The sequence below is a fragment of the Suricata suricatta genome, chromosome 14 (assembly GCF_006229205.1).
Source record: "Suricata suricatta isolate VVHF042 chromosome 14, meerkat_22Aug2017_6uvM2_HiC, whole genome shotgun sequence".
Lineage (NCBI taxonomy): Eukaryota > Metazoa > Chordata > Mammalia > Carnivora > Herpestidae > Suricata > Suricata suricatta.
In genome coordinates, this window is record NC_043713.1 from 84,082,749 (window position 1) to 84,094,238 (window position 11,490).

General features: G+C 54.1%; 1 protein-coding gene across 1 annotated transcript in view; it reads left to right on the top strand.

The window, feature by feature from the left end:
• DNAH10 (dynein axonemal heavy chain 10) overlaps window positions 1-11,490 on the top strand; it is a 134,837-nt gene that overhangs the window by 110,235 nt on the left and 13,112 nt on the right. Inside the window, exons 58-64 of the mRNA XM_029921629.1 lie at window positions 517-691; window positions 6,037-6,218; window positions 7,208-7,344; window positions 8,462-8,679; window positions 9,713-9,934; window positions 10,186-10,333; window positions 10,495-10,567. Of these exons, the coding sequence (XP_029777489.1) occupies window positions 517-691; window positions 6,037-6,218; window positions 7,208-7,344; window positions 8,462-8,679; window positions 9,713-9,934; window positions 10,186-10,333; window positions 10,495-10,567 (1,155 nt within the window). The remainder of the gene's footprint in view (window positions 1-516; window positions 692-6,036; window positions 6,219-7,207; window positions 7,345-8,461; window positions 8,680-9,712; window positions 9,935-10,185; window positions 10,334-10,494; window positions 10,568-11,490) is intronic.

Consider the following 11,490-nt stretch of genomic DNA (forward strand, 5'->3'; position numbering starts at 1 on the left):
CAGACAATCAGTGAGCCAATAATTAGATCAACTCCCAGATCTTGATCCGTGTCATGGAGCAAATAAACAGAGTGATGAGGTCTAGGGTGACAGAGGGGGCAGGCCACCTCAGGAGGGGTGGCTTTTGGGCCTGGCCTGAATAAACACAGGAAAAGGTGATGAGAGGCAGAGAGATCTCAGCCAGAACGACAGGGAGGGGGACCTAGTGTCCTCAGCTAGCACGGGCCATGCAGTGGGGGGTGGGGGAGGGCGGGGGACTGTCCTGTGGATGGGGTGGTGGGACATGGGCGGGCCAGTCAGAGCCGCTGTCCTGCCGTTGGAGACCCCACGCCTGGTAGGATTTCTCTTTAGCAGGAACACCCGAGGCCGCCACATTGGACAACTCTCCTTAGACCCACTGACGGCCCACCACTGGCCTCGGAGGGCTGCGTGCTGTTTTGTGTCCATGGTGGTGGTCGCCGCCCCCACTGCGCACCCACGCCCAGTAGTGTCACGAGCCTCCCCTTCCTCCCATAGCCGAAGAGAAGAAGAAGCTCGCAGAAGAGAAAGCCATGGAGATAGAAGAACAGAACAAGGTCATCGCGGTGGAGAAGGCCGAGGCCGAGGCGGCCCTCGCCGAGGTCATGCCCATCCTGGAGGCCGCCAAGCTGGAGCTGCAGAAGCTGGACAAGTCCGACGTGACCGAGATCAGGTAACCGCTGGCCGTTTCCAAGTGAGCTCGGCCGCCCACGTCAGTCCCGATGGCAGTTAGGATGATCGTGGCGGCGTGGGCATTTCTGGAGCCACATACATCCCGTGCTGGCCACTGTGCTAAGCACTGTCCATGCTGGGTACTGTTAGTACCGTTACGATCCTCATTTGCAGATGCGGAAAGTGGGGCCCAGGGCGGTAAGATGGCTCGCCCCCGTCCCCCCCAGCCAGGAGGTCGCAGAGCCCGTTGCCTTGGGGCCCAGGCTGACTCACAAAAGGGGACTGAGTTCCTGGCGGGGTGTGGGGGGAGGTGGAGCCGTGTAAGCCAGTGCCCTTCCCGGAAACGGGCACAAGTGTCCGTGTAGTGCACTTGCCGCAGGGGGGGCCAGAGTCCTGCTGAAAACGGCTTGAAAAGATGTGCCGCAGGCTGAGTCGACTGGGGAGGCTCTGCCGCAATCCCAGACGGGCTTGTGAGGCGGGAGAGCGGCTCCTTACTGTGGCTCCCGGACACTGGGCGGGTCAGTTTGTAAAATGCCTGCACCCCCCGCCCCCCTCCGCAGCCAGCGGCCTTCCGGGGAAAGGGGCCTGGTGTGGGGCCGGTGGGTGAGCACGGGCTCCCTGGGGCACCGGTCATGGGTCTTGCTGATAAATCCAGCACCGAGACTGAAGCCGGGAAGGGACACTCCCGCATACGCCGGCTGCCTGCGCCTCCCGGCCCCACACGCCCCTCCTCCTGGTCCAGGACCCTCTACTCCCTGCTCTCCCTCATCACATCCTTGCTTTCCAGAAGGGTCGGAGTCTTCCGGCCCCACAGTCGGGTCTCCTGTGAGAGGGACTCCTGCTTCCAGGCCGGTAGTTGACTTTGCATCTCGTGCTCCTGGCAGAGTGATGTTTGCTCTCCGTGCTCAGCTCCCTTCCTCCGGGCTGAGCAGCCTCGTCACAGGCCGGGTCCTTGTCATTTGCGTCTTAGTGAAGCGCGTGGACTTGAACAGAATGTCCCGCTGGTTCCAGGGCAGGGGACCTGAGCAGTTCTCGGGAGGTCGCCTACGGATGCTGCTGTTGGCAGCGGTCATTATGTCGGCTTTGCAAGTGTGGCTGAGGGGGGGCATGAGGACGGACGTCTTAGAGCCAGAGTCACACGTGTCAGAAGCTCAGACGGGGCCGGGACAGAGCAGAAGCCGTACCAAGCGGAGCTGTGGGCCAGACCATCAGCGCCTGCGTTTTCAAGGGAAATAGCCAACCGCCAGTTTCACAAGTTTGGGGCCCACTCAGGTCAGCAGCGTAAAAATGCTGCGAGAGCAGGGAGCTGGGAAGGAGTTTTGAAGGGGATTTATCTAGAGAGAAGGGGCCGTGAGTACCCAGCTCGGCCCGGGGGGAGGGTGAGACGGGACTTCTGCCGAACAAAGCGGAGAGCCCGCTCTGTGTCCCTGGCGGCTGGCAGGGGTGCCCGTGCCATGCCCGAGACAGGTGCGAGGTGGGCGCTCAACTCCCTGAGGCTGCGAAGCAGCCTATGACCTGAAGTGAATAATATCTAAAAAAGTACCGTTCGGAATGGGGAATAGGTTCATGCACGGCTCTGCCTCTTATGGGACGTGTGACCTTAGGGAAGTTACCTAACCTGTCTGTGCGGCAGAGGTTTGTAAGGTGGGGGGGTATAAAAGCCGTCCCCACGGCTTCGGGGCTGCTGTGAGGCCCGCCCGGCCTGTCACGAGAGAGCCCTCGGGACGGGGTGGACCGCGCTGTCAGTGAGCGTAAGCATTAGCTGGGGTGGCTCTGACATCTCAACGACGTGTGCGAAGGCCCCCCCCCCCCGCCCCGCCAGCCTAGTCCCTGCCCCCAGCCCACAGCAGGTGCCCCCGGCACACGTCCCTCCGCAGGGTTTTAGGCAAGGTCACGGCAACCAGTGTACAGCGTCTCCTCAGTTCCTGACCTTAGATTCTAAAAGTAGAACGAGTGATACCTGTGTGGTTCTTTCCTTCTTTTTTTTGGTGTGCAAAGGGGCATCTACTCTACGCATTTTTCTGTGTCTTGGGTTTTCCCCCGAACGATGCATTTTGCAGACGTTTTGCATGTCAGTATATGATGAGCTTCCCCAATATTTAAAAAGAGGGCATCACGTTCCATCGTATGGCTGGGTCACCATCTGCTTAACCAGCCCCGAGATCTGAAGCTTAGCTTCCTGCCAGTCTTTTGCTTTACCAACTGCGGGGCACAGAAGAGCGCCGAGCACACGTCGTTGGGCAGACGGGCACGTCGCTGGCAGGATGCACGTCCAGAAGTGGAATCGCCGAGTCCAAGGGCGTGTGCTTCTATAATGTCTACAGCTGTCACTTAGTGCTCTCCCGGGGAGCGGGAGCAATTTACACTCGCTGACAGACAGTTCGTGGGAGTGCCTGCGTTTTCACAGCCTCACCGACAGAGAGCGTCATTACACATGTGAATTTTTGCTTGTTTGGTAGATGAAAAATGGTATTTGTGTAGTTTTAATGTACCTTCCCCTTGTGGTGAGTGAGGCTGGCCTTTTTTCTTATGTGAAAAATGTGTGTTAGGTTCATGTATATTTCCTTTTCTGTGAACTATTCATATGCTTTGCCCATTTATCTGTTGGATTGTTGTATTTTTGCCTCTTTTCTTATCCATTTCCAGTGGATTTTTATATAATAGGGAGGTGAGTTTTTTAATCCATGATGTGAGTTGCCGATATTTTCCCGAGTGGTTCATTGGCCATTTGACTTTGCTTTTGAGGTTTGTGTGTGTGTTTGTGTTTGCTCTGCATAAGATTTTTATGTGGCAGATTTTAGCAATATTTTGTGGGTTTGGGATGTTGTGTCATCCATAAAAGACCTTAAAACTGAAAGATTATAAAACATTTTCCCCATGACTTCTTCCTGTGCATTTACAGTTTGATTCATTATGGTTAAATAGTTGATCTTTTGGGGATTTTTCCTGGGGTTCAGTGCAAACCCAATGAATCCATTTTTATTTTTATCCAAATTTTTTCCAGATGGCTATAATCTGGCTTTCTTTAGGTCACTTGGATGTTATATGTGGAGAGCCAGCACTTACATCTTGACAGTTTCATAATCCTTTGATTCTTTAAATAGTACTTTGTTTCTACAAGGCTCAGTCCCGTTTGTAGAAATCATCAGATGTTAAGGCAGGAAGATTAGGAATCATGAAGATTGGAAGTGGATGTTCCTCCGTAGTAGAAAAGGCTCCCTTTGTCACCAGCTTGCAGTTTTACTTTTCTGCCTTCCGTTCATTCCGTAGTCTTTGGGTGCCTCCCACCCACCCACCGTGCACGGCACTGAGCAAGGTCTTCCCTGGATTCAGCCGACAGGCTCAGCGAGGCCTGGGTGCTTGTGCCAGAGAGCTACGTGCACAGTGAGATCATCCAGGGGAAGGTTAGGATGGGAAGGTCTTTGCTGCTATGACTGTGGATAATGGGGGGACCTGACCTGGTCTGGGGGGTGGGTCATCAGGAAGGCATCCCTCGGGGAAGTGCCATATAAACTGAGATGTGACAAGAGAATAGGAATTCACCAGCTATAGGAGAGGGGCTAGAAGGGGACCCTCTTTGAGCCTGGAAGGAGCTTGGCGCGAGGGAAAAGCAGAGACAGCCGGAGTGTCTGGGTTAGAATGGGGGAAGGTAGGGAGTCGGGTTTGTGATGACTCTCCCCCCACCTCCCCCAGGGACCTCGGCATATCATCGTCATCTCTCTCTCTCACCTGCGTGTCTTTTGTGATAGGAGAAAGGAATCAAATGAAACAGGAATGTTTCTGTTTCCCAGACTGACAGCCTCGGGATTACTAACACCTCACGATCCTGTGTTAGGATAGCAGTGTGTTCTGTATAAACAAGGTTCCAGGGACCGGTTTGCAAGCTGACAGCAGAGAACTTCACTTTCGCAGACTCACAGGGTTTCTGAGTGGGAAGGTCTGGTTCTGTTTCCCCACTTTACAGATGGGAAAATTGAGAACCCTAAATAGTTTATAACTTGCCCAAGGACTCGGGATCCTCCACCGAGGCCGGGCTCTGTCTGTCTTACATAGGAAAACATCTCACAGATTCTTTCCTTCTCTGATTATCAAAGATCCGTGGGCTGGGTCTGGCTTTCGTCAACCCCGAAGGAAACCTTTTAAAGACCGTTGACAGCGTTGGCTGCTTTCGTAAGCACCCAGTGCCAGTGCAATTGAACCTTTCCCTGGTGACTCAGGACCATTACTTTAATCATCAGCCTTTGTGCTGGAGTCATTGCCCCGGCCTGTCCTGACCCCACGTGGCTCCTTCTCTCCTCTCGTGGGCAGGCGAGTGGGGGGGGGGGGTCCCGGGGCTGGGATGGGGGGCGCATCTGCCCAGTACAGAAAGTCCCCACAGTGCTGTGATGGTCGAGTTGTTCTCCTCTTGCTCCCTCCCGCCCTCCTCCTCACCTCTGGGTCACCCCGGCCTCCCGCTGGAATGGCTGGCTTCTGCCTCACCTCCCCCAGGCTGCCCTCTGCCCTTCTGGGGCCTCTGCCATCTCCATTCTTCTCTCTTCCTTTTCCTTCCTTCCCTTTGCCTTTTCTTCATCATGTTCCTTATGCTTCTGTCTCTCTTCATGGTTTTGGTGTCTGCACAGCTCATTTGGGCTGGGGGCACTTTGCTCAGCAGCAGGCCACCAAATGGTCCCCCTGGGTCCACTTAACATGCCACCTGTTCCTTCCCAGGTCTTTGTGCTGCTCTGCTGTCTTCTGCCTCTTTGGGTCTCAGTTTCCTGAGCATTGAGGGCTCTGGGCATTTGGTGTTAGGTCAGCAGAGTGGTGGTCTGGTCTCATCAAAGACAAAAGAAACATGAGGTGACATAGCCTGGAAGGAGCCTGGGATGTGGGGACCCAGACCCCACAGGCTGTGTGAACATAGGCAGGCTGTGTGAAATTTGTAGCGCTCTTTCTTCAAGTAGATGGAAAATAGGAGGAGGAGGAGGGCAGTAATGACAGTGGCTACGCTGTAGAGTCTATACCCCAGGGTATAATTAGCACAGATTCCCAGGCTCCACCCTGACCCACTGACTCAGATGCTTGGGGTGACCTGGGTTTGCATTTTAAATGACACCCACCCCCATGATTCTGATGCTGTCGGGTTGCGGGAGCCTGATTGGTCACCTGACGGATGAGGCCAGTCCCTGCCTTGGAGAAGCTCACCCGAGGAGCCCAAGTCTGTGCTGGGATGCGGCTTCCTTGGCTTCCATGCAGTGTCACCTCTAAGAAATGACTCTGGGTTGAGCCATTTTTTTCCAGAACTCTCGTTAAGGCTAGATCCTGGCCACCTCCTGGGTCTGATTCACATACGTCTCTGTTCTTCACCAGGTCCTTTGCGAAGCCCCCCAAACAGGTGCAGACGGTGTGTGAGTGCATCCTCATCATAAAAGGGTACAAGGAACTCAACTGGAAAACCGCCAAAGGCATGATGTCCGACCCTAATTTCCTGAGGTCTCTGATGGAGATTGACTTTGATTCAGTTACCCAGGGCCAAGTTAAAAACATTAGAGGTGAGTGTAGACAAGTGTAGGAATAGCCAGGGTTGATCTCAGTTTGGCATTTCCGACTTGGGAGTAAGGATGGAGAGCAAAGAGGGAACAGGCCGAATGACTGTTCCCAGAGGAAGATGGCAGCACCGTTGGGTGACACGGAAATGCTGGGTGCCGGACGGGCAGTAGCAGCCGACGCCGTCTGAATGTTTGACAGCGGTCATTCTTGTGCTCCCCCGTTAGGAAACGGGACCTTCTGCCTGAAACCAGCCTGGCCTTGTCTTCTGGGCATCTTGTCCATCATGAGGCACGGTGGCGCAAGAGGCGTCTAACTTTGACTTTTTCCCTTGCACTTTTTGCTAGTATAGTCTTCTGTAGATCCCTGGGAGATGGGTGAGCGGGAGCTGGCACCGTCCCCAGCCAGCCTCTCCATCCTCAGTGATAGAATGCCCACATTCCTGTGAGCCTGATTTCCTGACCCGCCTAGATGTTTAGCCAGTGGGAATGAGGTTAGTCTTTGCAAAAGACCATTCAGGTCCATAGTGTCACTGTTTACCATGGTTTGTTCAGAACATTATTGTCAAATGCTCTTTCTCAGCTGCTCAGAAACAAAACTAAATGAAACACAAAGGATAACAACAACTGCAAAAACCAAAGGGCCTCTCTTTACCTGAATATTGGCTGGGTGGGTTTCGTGTGAAATTACTCCCGGGGTGAGGGTGTGGGTAGAGGGGATGGTGACCCATCACGGCCTAGGAATTCCAGCTCGCTGCCTGCTTTGGGTCACTTTGATGCACAGCCAGGGGTCCCCACACACACCTCGGAGGTCCTGACGTCGCAGAGAAGTGCCTGGGTGTCCTGGGGGCAGTAACATGTGCCCCTCACTCACACCTTAATCATCCACGCACACAAAACTCACTTATTGGCACTTGTGCATAGGCAATTGATTTCCCATTTTACTTGCCCAAGATGTCCCCCATCGAAATCATCATCGATTCTCTGACCGTTAGGCCTCTTGAAGACTCTCAATACCACAATTGAAGAAATGGAAGCTGTGAGCAAAGCAGGCTTGGGGATGCTGAAGTTTGTGGAAGCCGTGATGGGCTACTGTGATGTTTTCCGAGAAATCAAGCCCAAAAGAGAGAAGGTATTGTCCGCGTGTGAGACCTAAACACTGCTGCCAAGGGAGCAATCTGGAGTCGCACTTAATAAGTGCACAGCTTTGCTGGAAATGTTCCGACTTTAAATCGCGTAAACAATCCCCTGCCCCCCAGCGCTGGTAAATGATACCCCTGAATTATCACTCTCATCCAGACGGTGGGAACGGCAGAACCCAAGTCTGGAAGAGTTGCAATTTTGCTTGAAAAGAATCAGATAAATGGGTCAAAATTGTCCTCTATGGCTAAAGCAGGATTCTCAGCCTTGGTGCTCTTGACATTGGGCTGGACAGTTCTCTGTGGTGGGGCCGTCCCGTGTACTCCACGATGTTTAGCAGCATCCCTGGCCTCTACCCACTGGGTGCCATTGTCCCTACCCCTAAGCTTTGACAACTAAAAATGTGTCCAGACATTGCCATGTGTCCTCTGGGGGGCAACACCACTGGGTCAGAACACACAATACAGAGAGAGTTACAAGGTTGATTCGAGCATTTTGAGACCTATTTTCTTAAAATTTTTTTAGATGTTTATTTTTGAGAGAGAGACTAAGTGCGAGTGGGGGAGGGACAGAGAGAGAGGGAGACAGAATCCGAAGCAGGTTCCAGGCTCTGAGCTAGCTGTCAGCACAGAGCCCCATGTAGGACTCAAACTCATAAACCGTTAGGTCATGACCTGAGCCGGTGTCGGACGCTCAACCGACTGAGCCACCCAGGCATCCGAGACCCATTTTGACATTGCTTTGTAACTCAGAATTTTATAATTCAGAAAACTTAGAACTGGGCATAAGATCAGTCTTGTTTTCGATGCGTCCTTTTGAGTTTTTGACGTAGAACCACAGCGTCAGTTTGCTATGATCTCCGTGTGCACGGAAACCAAGCCATCTGCTAACTTGGATGTGAGTCCTTTTCCCAGTGAGATTAGAGGTTTTGCAGCAAACCGGTGAAGAGGTGACTAAGGAGCCAGGTGCCTCAGCAGGACGTCTGGTGGCCCCAGAGAGTATGAACAGCTTTAGAAACGGGGTGTGGACGTAGCCCAGGGGTGAGACTCCTTCATCCCTGCCTCACTAGGGTCCCTTTCCCCCCCGTTCTGTGAACTGTCTTCACTCAGGTGGCCAGGCTGGAGCGGAACTTTTACCTCACTAAACGCGAACTAGAAAGGATCCAGAATGAGTTGGCAGTGATCCAGAGTGAGCTGGAGGCTCTGGGGGCCAAATACGAGGCAGCCATTCTGGAAAAGCAGGAGCTGCAGAAAGAAGCCGAAATCATGGAGAGGCGGCTGATCGCTGCTGACAAGCTCATCTCCGGGCTGGGCTCCGAGAACATCAGGTCAGCAGCTGACGCGGGGCTCGGCGCCAGCTCGGGGACCCTGGTCCGTGAGCGACGCCGTCGGCGCAGCTCCTCGCCGTGCAGTCCTTACCTCACGCTGCATCTTTATCTGAAAACCGTGTGGGAAAGTTCCGATGTTACCGTTATCGTGTGTAGGGTGGCTGATGCCATTTCACACATTCTGCCGTTTATTAAATAATTATTAAGGGCTACGGAGGCAGCGCAGCTGTGGAGACAGTGAGGCACCAGTGGCCTTGGCAGGGTGCCCGCTGTCCTGGAAACGTTTACTTCTTAGTGACCTTTAACTAAGGGCTTAGTGAGCGCCTCCGGGGCGGGTCTGCAAGAGGAGCCACCTCTGTGGCCGGACAGATGTCCTCTGAGGGCTCTTGTGTCTGGCTTAGTCCCAAGCTTCAAGTTTAAGCAGGTGGGGCTATTTGATGGCTCGGGGCAAGGCCACTTGGCCAGAGCTGGTCGGTTGGGTATGACCGTAGTTTCTAATCTGACACCTATAAAAGGGAAATGGAAAACACTAGAAAATACTGTTTGCTTGTAGGAAACAAACCATTTTCAGTATTTCTAAAACCCAGAAGACTTTGGCCATTTACCAGAAGAGGTCAAATGAAACATCTACTTCTTTTTACCTTGGGTAGAATTTTGTCACCAGGCAGGACAGGGCTCATGAGTTCTGCTGGGTGTGTCTGTAAGTTATTGATTAAAGGGTTTGGAAACAACACGGCTACTATGTAATAAATAGCTTGGAGACCAGATGCACCCCACAAATACTTGCCCAGCCCCTCAGTTAGATGCTAGGTTCTGCTGAGCCCTGCAGCCCCAAAGCCTTCCGAAACACCGGGCTCACTGGGGTGGGGCAAAGGGACCTGGCAGCCCTTGTTTCTAAAAGAAGAGAACATCTCCAACAACGTTTCCTTCTGGCTAGCCCCATCAGCAGTGGGTCAAGGTGGTTCTTCTAGAATGTTCCTTTTGACTGTGCCGGAAGGGAACGACTTGCCACCGCCCCCGTCCCCCGTGCCAGGTGGCTGAACGACCTGGACGAGCTGATGCACCGGCGGGTGAAGCTGCTGGGCGACTGCCTGCTCAGCGCAGCTTTCCTGAGCTACGAGGGCGCCTTCACGTGGGAATTCCGTGACCAGATGGTCAACGAGGCGTGGCAGACAGATCTCCTGGAGCGGGAGATCCCCCTGAGCCAGCCCTTCCGGTTAGAGAGCCTGCTCACGGACGATGTGGAGATCAGCAGGTGTGCGGCCCAGCGGAGCAGGGGGCCGTGGGCGGGGGCAGCGGTGGGGTCCGTGCGGGCGTCCCCCCCGGCGCGGTGCGGCAGGGGTGCAGCTGGCCTGACGGCACAGAAGGTCCAGCTTCCCGGACCCCGCGGGGCGTCGAGCAGCCTGCGGGTTGGTAGACTGTTCTGGAAGGCCAGGCTTACCACCCTTAGCGCTTGGTTACAACTTGGACAAGAAGAATAGAGTTCCCTGTCGCTGTCCCTTCCAGGTGGGGATCCCAGGGACTGCCCCCCGATGAGCTCTCGGTTCAGAACGGCATCCTTACCACCCGGGCCAGCCGGTTCCCCCTCTGCATCGACCCCCAGCAGCAGGCCCTCAACTGGATCAAGAGAAAAGAGGAGAAAAATAACTTGCGGGTACGGCCTGCCCCTCCCTGGTGACCGCCCCCCCCCAACACCTGTCCTCTCCTGACGCGCCCCTGCCTGACAGCCTCGGGGCCCCCGGCACTGCTGCAGCATCACTGTCGTGAACCCACAGCCGGGCCCGCGGCCGCCCTGCCCGCCACCCTGTCCTCTAGTCTGAGGGCGCCGTCTGCCTGGGGCTCGGCTCGCCTACCTGTGCGCCGTCTCTCAGCCAGGCGGAGCTTGACGGTGGAGATCCTGCTTTACCATCTCTGTGCCCCCGACCCGTCCTGTCCAGGGCTCAGATGCTCACTTTAGTTTTTTTCTGGAAGGAAGGAAAGATATCTCAGTATCTTTTGGTTGAGATGTTCACATACTATAAAATTTAGCCTTTGAAGCATATACGTCAGTGGTTTTTAGTATATTGTGAGCAGAGTTTTATAACAAACACCAGATACCATTTTTACCCCCCCCCCACCGAAAGCAATGCTGCATGCTTAGCCGCCTCCCCTCCCCCACCGAGTCGAGTCCCACCCCCTTGGCCACCACCGATGTAGTTTATAGATTTGCCTCTTGTAGACATTTCACGTCAGTGGGATCGTAGGTGTGGCCTCTGCGTCTGGTTTCTTTCCCTCAGCGTCACGTTTCCAAGCAGGTGCGTCCGTGCCTCCTTCCTTTTTACTGATGGGTAATGTTCTGTTGCATGGACTGGCCACATCTGACCATCCACTGACCCAGTGATGGGCATTTGGATTGTTTGTCTCTTGGGCCGGTAGGAATAATGCCGCTGTGAACATGCGTGTGCAAGTTTCTTTTCTTCCCACTTTGGCGGGCCTGCTGTTCGGTCACCCTGCACGGGGCTCCGGAGGCCCACTCGCTTTTCGCTGAGCTAATTAACAATGTCATGATGTTCACTTTTTACTATTTCTTTATCTTTTTCCTGCTCCTTGCTCCCAAGTATGTATATGCTGCAGGGGTGGGGGGAAGTCTGCCTCTCGACACACATGCAGCTATGGTGAGACAAGTATTATTATTATTATTACTTTAATGTTTATTTTTGAGAGAGAGAGTGTGAGCCAGCAGGGGCAGAGAGAGAGGGAGACACAGAATCGGAAGCAGCTCTGGGCTCCAAGCTGTCAGCACAGAGCCCGACTCGGGCCTCTTAAGGGGGG